Genomic DNA, 17,947 nt, shown 5'->3' with positions numbered 1-17,947 from the left:
CGCACGGACTCCGAGGCGCAGGCCTCAGGGGGGTGGAGCAGGCCGGTCCGGGAGCGCGCGGCATGGGGAGCTGGCCAGTGTGCGCCTGCGCGAGTGGGCGGGGTGCTGGACCGCCACGCGCCTCCTGGAACCTAGCTAGTGCGCAGGCGCAGTCGACGCCGCGGTCGGGGCAGCGGGCAGGTCCGGTAGCGTTTTCGCTCTCGCGGGGAGGCGGGCCTGTGCGCGTGGTGGCCGCGCCGGCGCCGTTCGCCGGGTGTGACGTGCTAAGTCTGCGCCGCCACAGCCGGTGGGCCTGGGGCTCGCGGGCGGGGAGGGAGGAGGAGGAGGGGGAGGTGGTGCTGGTGGCGGCGGAGGTGGAGGCTGAGGAAGAGCCTGGAGGCGGCCGCGGCGGGGCGGCTCGGCGGCGGCGCGCGCCCCTGAAGCGTTGGGATCCTGAATTAAGGCGGCGGCGCCGGAGGACAGCAGGAGTGGCGGGGCCGCCACCGTCGCCGGAGAGAGATGAGCCGGGAAGCCTGAGGCCAGAGACGCCCGCCCTCGGGGGACCCCCGTCCGCCCGGCTTCCCCGCTCCGGGTGAGGACGCCCCCTCCTCGTCCCCTCCCCCTGCCTTGCGGTGGTGCGTTCCCCGGGTCTCGCTCCTCCATCTCACCGCGGCCGGGAAGCCCCCCGAAGGGGCTTGCACAGCCATCGTGGGGGGGACTCCTCCTGGTCCGGGAGGCTGGGCTGGGCGAGTGGGCTGGGTCGGCTGGGCTCGCGCGGCTCCGTGGAGTCCCCGGCGCCTCGGCTGGGCTGCTTCACTGCCGCTGCCGTTCATTTTCGGGTTTCTTCCAAATGCTCCCTCTTTTTTTTTTTTTTCTCCCTGAGAGTCTGTCCCCCTGAACCGTAGCCTTGGCATCCCCGTTCCCACGTGAGATGACCTCAACGTATCCACACTACCTTCCCCTCCTCATTCGAGAACTGTCCCCTTGCACTTTCCCTGAACTTGAGTACCTTAGGAGTCCCATTTTGAGCCGCCCTTTTGAGCCGAGGTATAGGGTTTCGGGGAGGCCAGCCCTGGTTGAATTAAAATGGAGAAAAATTCAGTCTGAAATCACCGAATTGGACGCGGGGTTCCAGCAGTAATTACTGATCGCCAAGGCGGGCCTTTTTCCTTTGGGCAAGATGATGGCAAGGTGTCCCTGGTAGGCCGTGGTATTCACGGGGATGCTTTGAAGTTGTGTTGGTGTTCATGTTCTTTCCTTAGTCTATTTGCATCTGAATGCGCTAAGGAAGCCGGGCGGAGGGGCCTGACTGGATGCTCAGGTTCAAAACCTCTGTTCCACAGGGTGCTGGAAGATGAAAGAAACGGTCCAGGGGACCGGCTCTTGGGGCCCTGAGCCTCCGGAGCCCGGCCTAGCCCCAGCTTACTCCAGTCCCAGGCGAGAACGGCTTCGTTGGCCCCCACCCCCCAAACCCCGACTCAAGTCAGGTGGTGGCTTCGGGCCGGATCCCGGGTCCGGGACCACAGTACCTGCAAGGCGCCTCTCTGTCCCTCGACCCTCCTTCGATGCATCAGCTAGCGAAGAGGAGGATGAGGAGGAGGAAGAGGAAGATGAAGATGAGGAGGAGGAGGTGGCCGCTTGGAGGCTGCCCCCCAGATGGGTTCAGATGGGAGCATCATCGCAGCGGCCTCGCCCTTCTCGCCCTAGTCATCGGAAAACCTGCTCGCAGCGCCGCCGCCGCGCCCTGAGAGCTTTCCGGATGCTGCTCTACTCCAAAAGCACCTCACTGACATTCCACTGGAAGCTCTGGGGGCGCCACCGGGGCCGCCGGCGGAGCCTGGCGCACCCCAAGAACCATCTTTCACCCCAGGAAGGGGGTGCGACGCCACAGGTGCCATCCCCATGCTGTCGTTTTGACTCCCCCCGGGGGCCACCCCCACCCCGGCTGGGTCTGCTAAGTGCTCTCATGGCTGAGGATGGGGTGAGAGGGTCTCCTCCAGTGCTCTCTGGGCCCCCCCTGGAGGAAGATGGACTAAGATGGACTCCAAAGTCTCCCCTGGACCCCGACTCCGGTAAGGTGGCAGAGGTGGTGGGGAGGGGGGCTAAGCATCCGGAATGTCAGGTGTCTCTTGGTGTGGTGAGACTTGAGGCTGGGGCAGGAGGGCGGAAGGTGCTCCTCCCGGCCTGTTGGGCTGAGAGCCAGTGTGCGCATCCACGGGAGTCACCGTCCTCACGTGGCCTCTCCCAGGAGTGTGCTCTCCCTCTTGTAGCAGCATCCCTGCGACTGTGTGGGACATTCTTGTCAGAGATTTCCCTTTCTGAGAACTCCACCCGAACACTTTTCAAGCTCTCTTGTTTCTACGCAGTATTCAAGTACTTAAGGCACAGCAATGGAGGTAGAGATATATCTTCCATCTAGCGTTTCCCTGCCTACATGCCTGCCACAGGGTCCCACGCTGTGGTGTAATGCCTGTGGCACTGACATCACATGTGGGTATCAGTTCACATCCTGGCTATTCTACTTCCTAACCAGCTCCCTGCTTGTATCTTGGGAAAGCAGCAGAATATGGCCCAAAGCGTTTCAGACCTTGCATCTGTGTGGGATATGTGAGAAGGCTGGGGGCTGCTGGCTTCAAACTAGACAAGCTCTGGCTCTTGTGACCATTTAGGGAAAACCGGAGGCTGGAAATTCTTTCAAACTGGCTTTTGGGTAAATAGAGGCCAGTGCTATGGCACGGTAGTCTGGGCCTCTACCTGTGGTGCCAGCATCCTGTGTGGGTGCTTGTTGGAGTTTTGGCTGCTCCGCTTCCCATCTAGCTCCCTGCTTGTGGCCTGGAAGGGCAGCGGAAGATGGCTCAAGCCCTTGTGCACCTGCATCTGTGTGTTAGATCCAGAGGAGCCTCTGCACTCCTAAATTCAGATTAGCCCAGCTCTGGCCATTGCAGCTATTTGGGGAGTGAACCAACTGATAGAAGATCTCTGTCTTTCTCTCTTTCAGATAAAAAGATTAATGTTAATAACTTTTTTAAAAAAATGCCTGTGATGGGTAGGGCTGGATAGAGCACAGCCTGGAGCTACAACTTCCCTGGGATTCCCCCTTGTGGGTGGCAGGAGCCATCATGGGGTGTCTCCCAGGCCTACTGGCCAAATGAAATGTAGAGCAGAACTTGATGCTAGGCACTCTGGCCTGGGATATGGCGTGATTCCACACTGCTGCTGCGCCATGGTTCCTCCCTGCACAGCACTGACTCTTCACTGCAGCCAGGGTGCCATGCTGGCTGATAGACAATAATTGGTGGTGACAACCCTGATTTTTTTTTTAGTGGTGGTGGTAGGGTCTTTATTTAAAAGGTAAGGAAATCTCATAGAGTGGGCAGAGATGGAAAAGGTAGAAGAGAGATTTAGATATTCATCTTGTATACATACGTTTATGTGGTGACGGCAGAGAGGGTGCTCCTCCCCATGTCCTGGGGGGGTGGGGCCTGGTTACATGGTACCACCTTCCTGTCCCGGGTGAGGGGGAGTATAACCTGGGGAAGGGAAGGCTTGAAAATCCCATCACGCTGAATTCTCGTCTTCTGTTTCCCTCCTGTGTCAGAGTAGAAACTCTATTCTGTCCCGTTAGAGTCTGCGGAATATTCTTGTTTCAGGCTTTGGGGGGGGTCTCCATTTTGTAAAGTGCCAACCCACTGTTTGTGTGCTTCCCTTAGTCCTCTATGGTCTCCCACTTTCTCAACCCAGTCCTGTTGTCTGCCTTCTAGGCCTCTTCTCGTGTACTCTGCCCAATGGTTTTGGGGGGCCACCTGGGCCAGAAGGGGAGCGCAGCCTTGCGCCCCCTGATGCCAGCATCCTCATCAGCAATGTCTGCAGCATTGGGGACCACGTAGCCCAGGAGCTTTTCCAGGGCTCTGAGTTGGGCCCCTCGGAGGAGGCCGAGCAGCCTGGGGAGAAAGCTGGCCAGCACAGCCCCCTGCGCGAGGAGCATGTGACCTGCGTGCAGAGTAAGAAGCGTGGGGCACGTCTCCCTCCCTCTGCGGAACCCGGCCCCCAACGGCAGTACTCACCTCCTTCTCTTCCTCCTCCAGGCATCTTGGACGAATTCCTTCAAACATACGGTAGCCTCATCCCCCTCAGCACTGATGAGGTTGTAGAGAAATTGGAGGACATTTTCCAGCAGGAGTTCTCTACGCCTTCCAGGTGAGGCTCAGAAAATGACTGTCCTGTAAAGGAGGCTGGGAGCTGGGGCGTGAAGAAAGAACATGGCTGCCTCTTTTCTTGGGCTGTACCTGGGGAAAAGGAGGGCGCTGCAGGCAATGTGCAGAGTCCTGTGCACAGACCTGGGGGCTGCTGCCTGGGACCCCAACACAGTAGGTAGACTCGTGGAGTATTCCTGCACACTTTTCTGGGGAGTAGGCTGTTAGCAGGTCTTTAAAAAAGCCCCCCCTCAAAAAAAAAGTTGGGGTTTAGGTTCTTATTCTGGGCAACAGTAGTACATCTGACTGCCACATCTCTCCTCTCTTTTACCGTTGGCCTACTCAGGAAGGGCCTGGTGCTGCAGCTGATCCAGTCCTACCAGCGGATGCCTGGCAATGCCATGGTCAGAGGCTTCCGGGTGGCCTATAAGCGGCATGTGCTGACCATGGACGACTTGGGGACCTTGTATGGACAGAACTGGCTCAATGACCAGGTAAGAAGAAAGTAAAGAATTAGACCTAAGAGGGGATTTAAGAGAGCAGAGCATCTGGGTCCTCTGCGTCGGGGAGTGGTGGTCCTTTGTCTCCTCCCCTATGGCAGGTTGTCTCCCATCTTCCCCCAGGTGATGAATATGTATGGAGACCTGGTCATGGACACAGTCCCTGAAAAGGTAGGTAAACCCAGAGACTCCTGTCTGCTGAAATAGGCCATTCTATGCAGCTTTGCAGTCTCCCACTTTGTATAAAAAGTCTGATTCTCGGAGAGGTAGCATGTGATAATCCATTAATTTCAAATCTATAATCTTGGCCCTGCATAATCAATTTTATTTTTTTAACTTTCTGGCAGTCTTTATTATTTTGCCCTATGGCTAACCACAAGAATTGGGATGGGAGCTATCTGTAAGATAAAGCTAACAATTTTTGTGGTACTGGCAGTGATTTGAGTGGGGGTTGAGCCCATGCTGAGAGCGCATGCAGTGGGAATGGCGTGGGAGCAGGGACTGGGGGAGAGAGTGAGGGCTGCAATCTCATCCAGTTCTTTTGCGTCATTGGCACAGGTGCATTTTTTCAACAGTTTCTTCTATGATAAGCTCCGCACCAAGGGATACGATGGGGTGAAAAGGTGGACCAAAAATGTGAGTTATGAGTCCCCGTTGCTGTGTCCTGCACGGCCTTAGACAAGGCATTTCCTGCCCATTGTTCATTCATCATTGTCCAAATAGTAAATGTCCTCTGTGTGCCCAACATTTGTACCTACTGAGGATTCAGTATTAAATACAACTATATGTCCATGGAATGTAAGAATAAACAAATGATATCTTTCTGCTAGTGACGAGTGCTGTGAGTAGAATAAGGCAGAGTAATCCAATAGCCTGAGAGTTGGGTCCTTTGAGTGGCCTAGAAAGAATTTTTTTAAAGAACTTTATTTTGTTGGAAAGGCAGATCAGATTATATGGAGAGAAAGCAAGCAAGAGAGAAAAGTCTTCCATCTGCTGGTTGACTCCCCAAGTGGCTGTAATGTTGAAGCTGAGCCAGTCTGAAGCCAGGAGCAAGGTGTTTCCTCTGGGTCTCCCACGCGGGTGCAGGGTCCCAAGGCTTTAGGCCGTCCTCAACTGCTTTCCCAGGCCACACAAGCAGGGAGCTGGATGGGAAGTGAAACAGCCGGGGTATGAATTGGTGCCCATATGGGATCCCAGAGCATGCGAGGCAAAGACCCCAGCCGCTTGGCTACTGTGTTGGACCCTGTTTTGCTTTTTAAAGATTTGTTTTATTTCTATTTGAAAGGTAGAGTTACATAGAGAGGGAGAGACCTTCCATCCATTGGTTCACTCTCCAAGTGGCTACTGGAGTAGTTTCTTCCAGTGAAGTGTTAAAGGTAAGGCCAGAAGCTGGCACAGTGGTGCCAAGGCTAATCATGCCAGTGGCCTATGTGGGTGCCAGTTTGTGACCTGGCTACATCTAGCTCTTTGGTTATAGTCTGGGAAAGCAGCAGAGGATTCCCCCAAGTCCTTGGGCCCCTGCACCCACACAGGAGGCCTAGAAGAAGCTCCTGGTTCCCAGCTTTTAATCAGCTCAGCTCTGGCTGTTGAATGTACTCACGAAGTGAACCAGCAGATGCAAGTTCTCTTTCTCTCTCTTCTGTAAAAATATGCCTGTCAAGTAAAAAAAGAAAGAAAAAAATAAATATGGTGAAGCAGTGGGACTTTCCATTAGGTCCGATGTGGAAAGTGAAGAAAGAAGAAAGAAATGGAGGGGGATGACTGGATGGCCTGTGTACCTGGGAGACATGAAGGAAGGGCACGGTTTGACTAAAAGCAAGAGCTGGTTTTACCTCTGGTTTCCCTGCCCTCAGTTCAGTCAGAGGACATTTGTACAGAAAGAGAAGACCATTGCTCCAGTATTTGTCCCCAGGTTCATGAGCTTATACCCTCAGAAACCTGGCAGGCCTATTTTTGTGTAAGCTGGGGCAGCCTACATGCAAGTTCGAATCCCAGCTCTGCCATTTCTTAACTCGAGTGGCTGAGTTGACTTTTCCCAGCTGCAGTTTCCTCATCTGTGAACATGAACAGAACAGCTTTGTGGTAGGATTTTGAGGAGTAGCTGAGGGAGCATGTCCTTCATGCCGGGCACTGCTCTTCGTGTGAATTTTAGCTAGCTGAATTCTCAGATGAACTGTAGGCACTATTATTATTTCCACTCTCCCACAGAGAAGGTAACAGGTCTTTGATGTTACTGGGTAGCTTGCCTGTGATCATTGGCAGGTAAGGGAGGAGCTGGATTTGAATTCTGGCAGCCTGGTTCACTAATCTTGAACCTGTCTTTAAAAAAAAAAAAAAAAAGACTTATTTTTATTTGGAAAGGCAGATTTACATAGAAAGAGAGACAAAGATCCTCTGTCCAGTGTTTCACTCCCCAAGAGACTGCAGTAGCTGAGGGTGCCAAGAAAGCAGCCTGGCGAGCACTTTAGCCACTAGGCTTCCGTGCTGGGCCCTGAGCCTATCTTCTTAAGATGCTCGGTGCTTGTTGTTCTTGTGTGGCAACTACTTGCCCTGTCTGATACCATCTTCTTACATTCTGCTGTACTCCCTTGCTCTTAAGAACAGAAACATCTGGGTTCTGCGCAGTAACCCAGCGGCTAAAGTCCTTGCCTTGCACACACCAGAATCCCCTATGGACACTGTTTCTAATCTCTGTGGCCCTGCTTGTGGCCTGGGAAAGCAGTCGGGACCCTGCACCCTCACGGGAGACCGGGAAGAGGTACTGGCTCCTGGCTCTGGATCGGCATAGTGCCGGCATTGCCGCCACTTGGGGAGTGAATCATTGGACGGAAGATCTTCCTCTCTGTCTCTCCTCCTCTCTGTATATCTGACTTTGCAATAAAAATAAATAAATCTTTAAAAATTAAAGAACAAAACAAACATCCACAGCTGGCTTGCTTCACATTTGCAGGCTTTGCTCTGTGACCTCCCGTTTGGCCTCCCAGCCTGTCGCAGCAGGACTGTTCTGCATGGTAGCTGAGCTCTGGTGCTCTTTCTTTAGGTGGACATCTTCAATAAGGAGCTACTGCTCATCCCCATCCACTTGGAAGTGCATTGGTCCCTCATCTCTGTTGATGTGAGGCGACGAACCATCACCTATTTTGACTCTCAGCGCACCCTGAACCGTCGCTGTCCTAAGGTTTGAAGGGGAAGATGAAGATGGGTGTAAAGTGGAGGGTTGGTGGGCATTTCAGGAGGGAGGGCAGGCTTTGGGTTTCTGGGGAGTGACCTGGGCATGGTGGCTGCTTTGACCTTGGCCTGGGGCCCATTAGAAGCACAGAACATCACTTTCTTTTCCCCCAAACATATAGCATATTGCCAAGTATCTGCAGGCAGAGGCAGTGAAGAAAGACCGACTGGATTTCCACCAGGGCTGGAAAGGTTACTTCAAAATGGTAAGCTTCCAGAAGGGGGTTATCGGGAAGCGGCAGAGACGGAAGTCGGGCCTGCGAGTCTGCAGGTGAAGGACCCGCCTCTCTGTTCTCTAGAATGTGGCCAGACAGAACAACGACAGTGACTGTGGCGCCTTTGTGTTGCAGGTAAGCAGATGGGGCCTACTCCTGTGGCTCGGGAGTCAGTTGGGGTAAATGGGCGGGGAAGGTGGGGGAGTGCCAAGGGGTCCCTCGTTTGGCTCCCAGCCTGTTCTGCATGGACATGCTGGGACCCTGGACATGCTGGGACCCCCGCCCTGGCTCCCACGGAGCTCTCTCCTAACCTCTGCCTCTTAAACACGGAGCAATCTCACCAGTGTCATGGAGTAAGAAGGCTAGTGTTTAGAGCTGGACTGCTTGCAAAGCCCAGGTGCAGGACTTCAGTTCCCTTTGTATGTGACATGAAATGGTTCTCTGTGAGAGAGGCGGAGGCTCTCCTGTGAAGCTGCTAGCACAGGTCATGTGCTGGGATGCACTGGGGGTCCCAGGCTGGTTCTCACGTCTATTTTCTAACACCCAGTACTGCAAGCACCTGGCCCTGTCGCAGCCATTCAGCTTCACCCAGCAGGACATGCCCAAACTCCGCCGGCAGATCTACAAGGAGCTGTGTCACTGCAAACTCACCGTGTGAGCCTCGCCCCAGCCCCACACCGCCGGCGCCAAGGAGCCCCTTCCCGAGAAGCTCCGCTCCCTTTCCTCTCTGGCCTCTCCTCACCCAGTTCCTTTGGTTTTTCATATTTAAATGTTTTGATTTCTGTATTTTTTTTTTTTTTGAGAAAATACTCGTTGATTTCTGATGGCAGGGGATGGCCACCGCAAAGCCCTTTCCCTCCCTGCCTGCAGGGAGGTGGCCTGGTGTCAGGCCGAGGTGGACGGCCTCCCCCTTCCGTGTGCAGGGGCAGGAAATCAGTGCTGGGGGTGGTGGGCGGGCAAAGGGATTTCTGCCTGCCGGATCTGCAAACGTTTTTTATATATATATATAAATGCCACGGTCCTGCTCTGGTCAATAAAGGATCCTTTGGAGATAAGGGAGTGGTGTTCTTTGTGGACAGCTTGGGAGGCCCGTCAGCCGGGAACGCGGAGGGGACTGAGCCCCGCCAGCCCGGGGCGGGCGTCACCCCGGGGTGCGTCCGGTGCCGTCCAGCCCTGCGGAGCTGCAGGGCAGAAGCTCGGGGAACCTGGAGCGCGGGGGCCCGGCGGCCCCGAGGCTGAGGCCACGCCCCCTCGCGGGATAGGCTCGGCGGAGCCACGTGACGGGGACGCCAGCGCCTCTGCACGTGTGAGGATGCAAGGCCCCAAGATGGCTGCCAGGCCTCGAGGCCAGACTAGGGTATGTCACTTCCGTGCCGGCGAGAAAGGCGGCACACTAGCCAATAAGGCGGCGGGGCGGGCCTTCACTTTGACAGGCGCTCAAGCCGTCCAATGGTGGCTTCGTGCCAAAGGGCCTACGGACGGACGTCACGCCGAGTTGCCGAGCGCCGCCAGGCGGGCCGAAGCGGCCAGGCCAATGCGATGGCTGGGGCGGGGTCGGGCGCTCTATAAGTTGTCGATAGGCGGGCACTCCGCCCTAGTTCCTAAGGATCATGTCTGCGAGCCAGGATTCCCGGTAAGAAAGCACTTGCAAGAGGCTGGGGCTCCTCGGGCTGCCGCTCCCCGCCGAGGGCACCGCTCCGCTCCAGCCCACCAGGGAGGCGGGGAGACCCGAGTCGGGAGGACACGTCGGGGCCCCGGGGAGGATGGCGGCCGAGGCCGGAGGGCCGGGCCGCCGTGCGCCGAGGGCCGAGCGAGGGCGCGGCCTGGCGTGGGGCGCGGGAGGAGGCGCTGGCCTCCCGGGCCGGGGCGGTCTCCGCGCGGACTTGCGGGGCCGCGGGGTTCTGGCGGGCTTGGCTCGCGACGGGCGGGACGGGCGGAAGCCGGCCGTTCAAGGTGCTGGTTTTCTTGACGGCCAGGACCGAGCCTAACCCCGAGGAGCGGCCGCGTGAGGCAGCAGGAGCCCACCCGGCGTCGGGCGGGCGGGTCCATTTTGCCGCACGAGCCGGGCAAGTGGCACACTGCGGATGGGCAGGTCCACTCTCCTGCGGGGGTGAGCGGCCTGAGGTACGGGAGGGCGACGCCAGTTCGCGGCGGGGCGGGCGCGGGCGGGGGTCGGGAGCCGAGCACATGGCGGCCTGCGGCGGTCCCCTCCCCCCGGCCCGCTTGGCTGCCGAGTGTTGTGCAATCTCCCCCACCCCCTGGGCTGGCTCGGCCGGGGCTCATTGTGCGCGAGGCCGCCACCGCCCGCGGCCTCCCACATCCGGGCACCGCACGGGGGGGACCGGCCGGAGGGCGGAGTGACGTGGGGAAGCGAGGCGGAGGGCGGGACTTCCGGCGCGCGGGGCCTGGGAGCCGCGCGGGCCCGGGACACGTGGGCGGCGGCCAGCACCGCATCCGGCCCCCTGAGCCCCCGGGTGTGCTTTCGGGGCGCGTGTCCCCCGCTGCGCGCAGGACCGGGCAAGAGGCCTGACTGGGCTGGGAAGGGACCGCAGGGTGTCTGAGCGGGCGAGCTGATGGCATCGGGCTTGGCCGGCTGCTTGGTGTAGAGCCTGTGGGGATGTGTGATGTGCCACGTGCGTCCGCAGGGCACCCAACCCATGCTTTAAATCAACAGATCCAGAGACAATGGCCCCGATGGGATGGAACCCGAAGGTGTCATTGAGGTGAGACTGAACCCTGCCGCCACTGCCCACTCCCTTCCCCGGGCGTCCCTCGAGTGCTGTTCCCGGCTTCTAGAACGGGAGACTTGGCAGGTTTGAGTTAGGACAGAGCTGAAGATGAGTTTTGTGCGTGGGGTGACCTCGTACTCATAGGAAAGCTGGAATGCATTGGAGTCTTCCCCGTGGTTTGCGGCACGTCGGTTTGTATTTTGTGTATCAGACCCACTTTTAGAGTGGATCCTGCCTCTTAATCAGACTCCGTTCCTGTGAGTGGGCTTCCCTGACGGGTGAGCTGGAATGTTGGCACAGCCTGAGCCCCAGTAAGTAAAACTCATATCCCTTTGCTTCCCACAGAGTAACTGGAATGAGATCGTGGATAGCTTTGATGACATGAACCTCTCCGAGTCTCTCCTGCGCGGCATCTACGCCTATGGTTTCGAGAAGCCCTCTGCCATCCAGCAGCGTGCCATTCTTCCTTGTATCAAGGGTGAGACCCCCACAGCATGTCTGGAGTTGGCCCTGAGCCTCAAAGGATTACTGCGTGTAGATGGTTCCCACCTCCTATTGGCTGGGGACAAAGCAACTCCGATTATCCCAGCTTGTCTTTTGGTCTGGGATATGTGGGCTGCTGGTCCTGTTTGCTAGCTTAGCGCGGTCTGTTCCTTGATTTGTCCCTTCGTGTGGTGATAAAGTATTGTTTGTGAAGCACTTCAGGCTCGGTTCCTTGTTAATTTCATCATTAGGTACTTAAGTCAGGGCTTTCAGAGTGAGGTCTAATTTCTGTGTATTTAGGTTATGATGTGATCGCTCAAGCCCAATCTGGGACGGGAAAAACGGCCACATTCGCCATATCGATTCTGCAGCAGATAGAGCTGGACCTGAAGGCCACCCAGGCCCTGGTCCTAGCACCCACTCGTGAACTAGCCCAGCAGGTGAGTGTGGCTCTGTACAGGAGGGCTGACGCCAGAAGCGTGTTCTTCAGGAACAGATCCTTGGTTAGAGGAAGTGGGTCGCTGATTTTTCACCTCTGAAGATCTACTGGGTTACAATTATGTGGTATTCCCCACTTAAACACAACTGCTACTTCCTGAGTTAATGGGAAGATGGCTGGGCTGAGCCTTGACTGGCTGGGCAAGTTGGGTGACTGATCCCCGCCCCTGGCAATGGGCAAGGAGACATCTTGCTTGTGATGTTGCTCTTATATCAGCCAGGGGCAGAGCAGATGCAGTCCTTTGTTCATCCTAGCTTGATGCCTGTTGGTGGCCAGAGCTGTTTCATGCCTAGGGCACAGAAGAATCTGCATTTCGGGTCTAAAGCACGGGTGACAGGGCTTGCAGTGGGGGGTAAGGGTTTAATGTCCCATGTTTATGTCATGTGGTTCTTTGAACTGTGTTTAATGGAGTGAATTAAATGGGTCAGTTTTCAACTTTGGGCTGCTGGAAAGTATGGAAAACATGGGTGTGGCTAACATTGGCACACCTGTCTTCCTCTGGTTCAGATACAAAAGGTGGTCATGGCATTAGGAGATTACATGGGTGCATCCTGTCATGCCTGCATTGGGGGTACCAACGTGCGTGCTGAGGTGCAAAAACTACAAATGGAAGCTCCCCATATCATTGTGGGGACCCCTGGCCGTGTATTCGACATGCTTAACCGGAGATACCTGTGTGAGTAGCCCGATTTTCTGTCCCCTCCCCCAGCTCTATATACATCTTACCATGTGTTTCCCTCTTAGCCAGCCTCATTCCCAAGGCCTCCAGGCCTCTCTTCCCTGAAGGTTGCTCTGTGATGAACCCCATGCGTGTCATCTGAGCCTTGGCTGCCCTGTCACCTCAGCCCAGGGAGTGTTCTACTTCCCAGGCTGTTGTCTGGCCTGTCGGGGAGTCCTGGCAAAGGATCAAACATCATACCCTGAGAGCAGAAGGCCTGCCTCCTTCCTCTTCATGAAGGTGGGCCACGCTGCCTGTTGAACAGGTTGCTACATGGTAGTTTTTTTCTTCTCCCCCACTTCTATAGCTCCCAAATATATCAAGATGTTTGTACTGGATGAAGCTGATGAAATGTTAAGTCGTGGATTCAAGGACCAGATCTATGACATATTCCAAAAGCTCAACAGCAACACCCAGGTGAGAAAGGCAGTGAGGAGCTGGCTGGAAGGCCACATCTCACATAGAAACACTGGGTATTGGAGCTGGGGAAAGGGGGCGCAGGCACCATCAGGTGGTACCTGCTCTGAGGCTCAACTTTGCCCATCAGGTGGTCTTATTGTCGGCTACCATGCCTTCCGATGTGCTTGAAGTGACCAAGAAATTCATGAGGGACCCCATCCGGATTCTTGTCAAGAAGGAAGAATTGACCCTGGAGGGTATCCGCCAGTTCTACATCAATGTAGAACGAGAGGTGGGGCCTGGAGCAGGAGGCGGACCTTGGTATAGTAGCTGGGTATAGCCCCTGACTGATGTCTCTCCCCCACCTCCAGGAGTGGAAACTGGACACCCTGTGTGACTTGTACGAAACCCTGACCATAACCCAGGCTGTCATCTTTATCAACACCCGAAGGAAGGTTGATTGGCTCACTGAGAAGATGCATGCCCGGGACTTCACAGTCTCTGCCATGGTGAGTTTTCTTGGGCTTGCAGACCTGGGGCAGATGTACCTGGAGCCTGTGTGCCTACTGTATCCTGCCATTTCTTCCCCCAGCACGGAGACATGGACCAGAAGGAACGAGATGTGATCATGAGGGAGTTCCGCTCGGGCTCCAGCCGAGTGCTCATCACCACTGACCTGCTGGTGAGTAAAGTCTTCCAGGGCTGCGGAGGAGAGCACCAGGTCCAAGGTGATTCCCTCTTCCACGGGGCCTGACCAGTGCCTCCGACTGGAAAGTAGCAACTTGGAAGAGCACCTGGCATGCCTGAAGACTGAGGGGGCCCAGGCATGCTGGCTTCCTGTGCCTGCCTTCGGCTGCCTACATGCACAGCAGTCATCACTGTTCCCTCGCCCCAACACTGAATTCTCTCTCGTTGCAGGCCAGAGGCATCGATGTGCAACAAGTTTCTTTAGTCATCAACTATGACCTTCCCACAAACAGGGAAAACTACATCCACAGGTGAGTGTGGGTCTGAGCCTCCTGCCCAACCCCCTTAATTCCTAGCTGGAGGTTTTTCATACATGTCTTCCATACCCCTGTCTTTCAGAATTGGGCGTGGTGGACGATTTGGCCGTAAGGGTGTGGCCATTAACATGGTGACAGAGGAAGACAAGAGGACTCTCCGAGACATTGAGACCTTCTACAACACCTCCATTGAGGAGATGCCCCTCAATGTTGCTGACCTCATCTGAAGGGCTGGCCTGCTACGAGCCCCCACCTGGGGTTCAGTCCTTCAGGGGTTGAGGAGCAGCAGGAGGGGGGAGGGGAGGGAGCCAAGGGATGGACATCTTGTCATTTTTTTTTCTTTGAATAAATGTCACTTTTTGAGGCAAAAGAAGGAACCGTGAACATTCTAGAAACCCTTTTCTTTGGGGTAGGCTCTTGCCCCAGGCGCCGTCTCCAAAAAGAAAAAAACACTAACCCACTTCCCCAACCTAGTTACCTCCAGGTCCCAGAAGCTCTCTGTTCCCAGCTGAATTCCACACTTGATGTAGGGGTTCTCCAAGGTATTCAACCTCCTGTGCTAGACCAAAAAGTGCAGGGAGGCACCAGTGAGGTTGCCCAGTGGTTGAACCCAGCTGTGGGAGCAGGGGAGATAAAATGGTAGCCATTTTTACATTGTTTTGTATAGTATTTATTGATTCAGGAAGCAAACTCAAAATTCTGAATAAAATGACTTGGAAACTGCCAGTTTGGGCTTCTCATTTCTTCCTTTCCTCCACCTGCTTCTGGGTATGTCAAGCACCCTACAGCCAGACTGTTTTTAGCTGTGTGCTTCATGTTGACTTCCTAAATGGAAATGTTTTGACACAAAGAGAAAGTGTACTGGGGGAATGCGACCCCACTGAAGGTTTGGGTGTTTGCTGTCAAGTGCATCACATGTCTCCACTAAGAGGAAGTAGATGGGAGAGGAATGGGAAGGGGAATAGACAGTTGCTTCATTTCACCTCCACAGAGTGTGGCTCCCTGCGCCTGAGCCAATTATAACCACTTGCTTCAGCTTCCTGCCAATCAGCTGCCTCCTAGCTCCAGCTCATTTCTCTATTCATGTGCTGGCCGCCTTCACTTGGGCTCTGAAACCTCCCATTTAGGGTGCTGGGACCAATAGAACAGTCCCTTAACCAATGACCAGTGACTAAGAGATGGGTGGCTGGGGCTGTGGTGCCTGAGTCAGGTTAGGGGTGGGATTATCTCGCAGGAAGTAAGACACATTTTGTTTCCTCCTCTTCCGAGAGAAGGCTGGAGGAAAAGGGTTGAGCAACTGACTACCAGTTAAGAGTTGGACTTTGAGGCAGACTGGTCTTGCCATGAGGCTGCCCGTGCTTTTTGTGGTTTTGCTGGCACTGCAAGCAGGTAAGGAGCAGGGGAGAGGAGCGGGGAGCACTGGGAAGCAGCTTGTCTGGGGGCACTGACCGGCCTCTCTGCTGGAAGCCCAGGGGACAGGGGAAGCCTGGCCTCACAAGAAGTCGGCCACTCTGCTGCCATCCTTCACGGTGACACCTACAGCGACAGAGAGCACGACAACTTCGGGAACAACCAGCCACTGGACTACCAAGAGCCCCAACACCACCACTCCAGGCACCACCAGCCACAGACCCACCACTGCCATTCCCACCACAGGCCATGGGAATGTCACAGCCCACCCTACAACCAGCAACACCACCACCACGACCACCTCAGCACTCCCCACCAGCCACCTTCCCCCAGGCCCACCACCACCCTCTCCTAGCCCCAGCCCAGGCTCCAGGGAGGCCATTGGGACCTACACATGGAAGAATGGCTCGCAGCCCTGCGTCCAGCTCCAAGCTGGCATTCAGATCCGGATCCTGTACCAAACCCGAAGTGGAGGACAGGTGAGGCTGAAGGAGTCGGAGGGCAGGACAGCGGCCAGTCCTGCTGTGGTTCACGCGGAGGGGGGGAAAGAGGAAGAGGAGAGGTGGGGACAGAAGAAGCCCTGCAGTCTCATGACCACTTGTACCTTCCACTTCCGCAGGCGTGGGGCATCTCTGTGCTGAACCCCAACAAAACCAAACCCCTGGGGAGCTGTGAGGATCCCCATTCCCGCCTGCTTCTCTCCTTCCCCTCTGGACAGCTCAGCCTGGGATTCACACAGGTACAACTTCTCACTGCCGCCCTCCGCCCCTCCCACGGCCCCTCCCCGCCGGTTCCCTCTGGGGACATGGTTGTCACGCCCTGCCATTAACCTTGCAGGACCCAAAGCAGAACCAGAGCACGGTCTACCTGAGCTATATGGCTGTGGAGTACAACGTGACCTTTCCCCAGGCAGCACGTGAGTCTCTCCTGCCCTCCTCTCTTTGCCTGAAGGGACTAAGTTGGGGGGCGGGGGGCGGTGGCAGTACCTGACTCCCTCTCCCTACTCCAGAGTGGACGTTCTCCGCTTGGAACTCTTCCCTCCAAGATCTCCAGGCACCCCTGGGCCGGAGCTTCAGCTGCAGCAACGCCAGCATTGCCGTCTCCCCAACGTTGCACCTAGACCTGCTCTCCCTCAGGGTCCAAGCTGCTCAGCTGTCCCCGACAGGCATCTTTGGGCCAAGTAAGACCCCCTCCTCAAATCACCCCCTGCGTCCAAGGCTGCAACAGGCCCGCACTGACACTGGTCCTCACCCACTAATGTCGCATCTTTTCCACTCTGCCAGTATGTCAGGGACATGGTGCAATTGGGACCTGATTGTTCAATGGAAGCTCCTAGAGGTGTCCCGGGCTTCTTCCTTCTCCCCTCAGCCTCCACCAGCCCGTCTGGTGCTTTCCCCTGCAAGTCCTCAGCAATCTCCCAAAGCCCCCAGTCCCTCTGTGCCTCTGTGCCAACCACACTATCTTCCCATCAGGCTTCTCCTGTCCCACCGACCAGCCATCTATCCTGCTGCCTCTCATCATCGGCCTGATCCTCCTCGGTCTCCTCATTCTGGTGCTTGTGGCCTTCTGTGTCACCCGGAGACGCCCGTCCGCCTACCAGGCCCTCTGAACCCCAGCCCCCAAAGGCCCTCAGTCCTGGGGGCACCACTGGTCACGTTACCTCCCCCGACAGCTGACTCAAGGACACGAGTTCTCTTGCTCCCGTGACTCCCAGCAACATCAGTGGACTGACTGTGTGCATGTGGGTGGGACGAGAGTTCAACGGCACCCAGCACCCCACCCCCCCGAAGGGCAGTAAAACCTACTCTGGTCCTCGGGCTCCCCTGTCCTGACAGGATTAAAAGCAGTGAGTCTGTTGTCACATGCCTCCCTGGGCTGAGTCACAGCCGTGTGCAGCAGTTACGAAGGATGAGGCGTGCGCAGTCGAAGCGGACTGTGCCAGGGTTCCCCCTTTGCCCCTCTCCTGGGGCCCATTCAGTTCCCTGTCCTCGCCATGCAGCTCCCTGAGCACCCCCGGGACAGCTGGGGGCCCCAGCACGAGGGCGAGCCATGGAGTTTCACTTCCCTAGACTCCTGAGCACCCGCAATGGCCTGCCCTGTGCACGGGCTGACCCCAGGGCTCCAGGAAGTCCTTGTGAAACACGCTATGAACGGGCCGCGGCCACTGACCAGGGGGCACCTGCTGCCCAGGCCGACGGAGCCATAACTCAGGCCACCAGGACAGGGCCACGGGGGTTGTGCAGCAGCGCCACTGGCACGGCGCCCTGTCTCCAGAGACAGCAGGAAATCCTAGCAGAGGGGCTTCCGGCTGACCCCCAATGGGGGCACGGGTGGGTGTCCCCCGCGGGACCCTGCGGCGTGCTGGGGTGAGGCCCTCGGCCGCGTGGGCGCCCCAGGGGCCGACTCGGCCTCGGTCAACACGTGGTGCGGGGCGGCCCGGCCCCTTCCCTCCCCGCCTCGTCCCGTCCTGCAAGGCCCGGGGACACAGGCAGCGGGAGCACGGCGTCCGCGCACGCCCGTGCCGGGCCTCAGGGCGTCGTTCCCTCCAGACACGCCAGGAGCACGGAGACTACAGAATGACGGCAGCCCC

General features: G+C 56.6%; 3 protein-coding genes and 3 non-coding genes across 8 annotated transcripts; all 6 read left to right on the top strand.

Annotated features, from left to right (window-relative positions):
• Positions 1 to 313: 313 nt before the first annotated feature.
• On the top strand, positions 314 to 9,170 carry SENP3 (SUMO specific peptidase 3). The gene is made up of 11 exons (XM_041001119.1): positions 314 to 571; positions 1,323 to 2,051; positions 3,741 to 3,980; positions 4,065 to 4,176; positions 4,519 to 4,666; positions 4,796 to 4,843; positions 5,231 to 5,308; positions 7,713 to 7,850; positions 8,023 to 8,106; positions 8,200 to 8,250; positions 8,663 to 9,170. Exons 2-11 carry the CDS (start codon positions 1,334 to 1,336, stop codon positions 8,771 to 8,773), a joined length of 1,728 nt encoding a protein of 575 aa, XP_040857053.1. The 5' UTR covers positions 314 to 571; positions 1,323 to 1,333; the 3' UTR covers positions 8,774 to 9,170.
• A 520-nt stretch (positions 9,171 to 9,690) lies between these two features.
• On the top strand, positions 9,691 to 14,673 carry EIF4A1 (eukaryotic translation initiation factor 4A1). Of its 3 annotated transcripts, none has more exons than XM_041001559.1 (11): positions 9,691 to 9,748; positions 10,790 to 10,838; positions 11,190 to 11,322; positions 11,628 to 11,767; positions 12,334 to 12,370; positions 12,852 to 12,961; positions 13,092 to 13,235; positions 13,315 to 13,452; positions 13,536 to 13,625; positions 13,862 to 13,941; positions 14,030 to 14,673. In XM_041001559.1, the coding sequence occupies exons 1-11, from the start codon at positions 9,726 to 9,728 to the stop codon at positions 14,172 to 14,174; spliced, it is 1,089 nt and encodes a 362-aa protein (XP_040857493.1). In that variant the 5' UTR covers positions 9,691 to 9,725; the 3' UTR covers positions 14,175 to 14,673. The 3 variants fall into 3 exon arrangements, with proteins under 3 accessions (XP_040857493.1, XP_040857494.1, XP_040857492.1); XM_041001560.1 differs by having other exon boundaries at positions 12,334 to 12,502; positions 13,924 to 13,941; XM_041001558.1 differs by having other exon boundaries at positions 9,692 to 9,748; positions 12,334 to 12,502.
• LOC121170574 lies at positions 11,988 to 12,128 on the top strand. The gene has a single exon (XR_005886000.1). It is a non-coding gene; the product is annotated as a small nucleolar RNA SNORA48 (small nucleolar RNA).
• On the top strand, positions 12,616 to 12,754 carry LOC121170585. The gene has a single exon (XR_005886011.1). It is a non-coding gene; the product is annotated as a small nucleolar RNA SNORD10 (small nucleolar RNA).
• Positions 13,665 to 13,808, top strand: LOC121170566. Its single transcript, XR_005885993.1, has one exon. It is a non-coding gene; the product is annotated as a small nucleolar RNA SNORA67 (small nucleolar RNA).
• Positions 14,674 to 15,137: 464 nt separating the features above from the next.
• Positions 15,138 to 17,218, top strand: CD68 (CD68 molecule). Its single transcript, XM_041001561.1, has 6 exons — positions 15,138 to 15,336; positions 15,415 to 15,836; positions 15,977 to 16,096; positions 16,195 to 16,273; positions 16,367 to 16,537; positions 16,830 to 17,218. The coding sequence occupies exons 1-6, from the start codon at positions 15,291 to 15,293 to the stop codon at positions 16,964 to 16,966; spliced, it is 975 nt and encodes a 324-aa protein (XP_040857495.1). The 5' UTR covers positions 15,138 to 15,290; the 3' UTR covers positions 16,967 to 17,218.
• The last annotated feature ends 729 nt before the right edge of the window (positions 17,219 to 17,947 follow it).

The sequence above is a fragment of the Ochotona curzoniae genome, unplaced genomic scaffold, assembly GCF_017591425.1.
Source record: "Ochotona curzoniae isolate NIBS_2020 unplaced genomic scaffold, NIBS_Ocur_1.0 scaffold_2453, whole genome shotgun sequence".
NCBI lineage: Eukaryota > Metazoa > Chordata > Mammalia > Lagomorpha > Ochotonidae > Ochotona > Ochotona curzoniae.
Note: the sequence above shows the minus strand (reverse complement) of the source record. Positions and strands in the feature narration are given on the sequence as shown.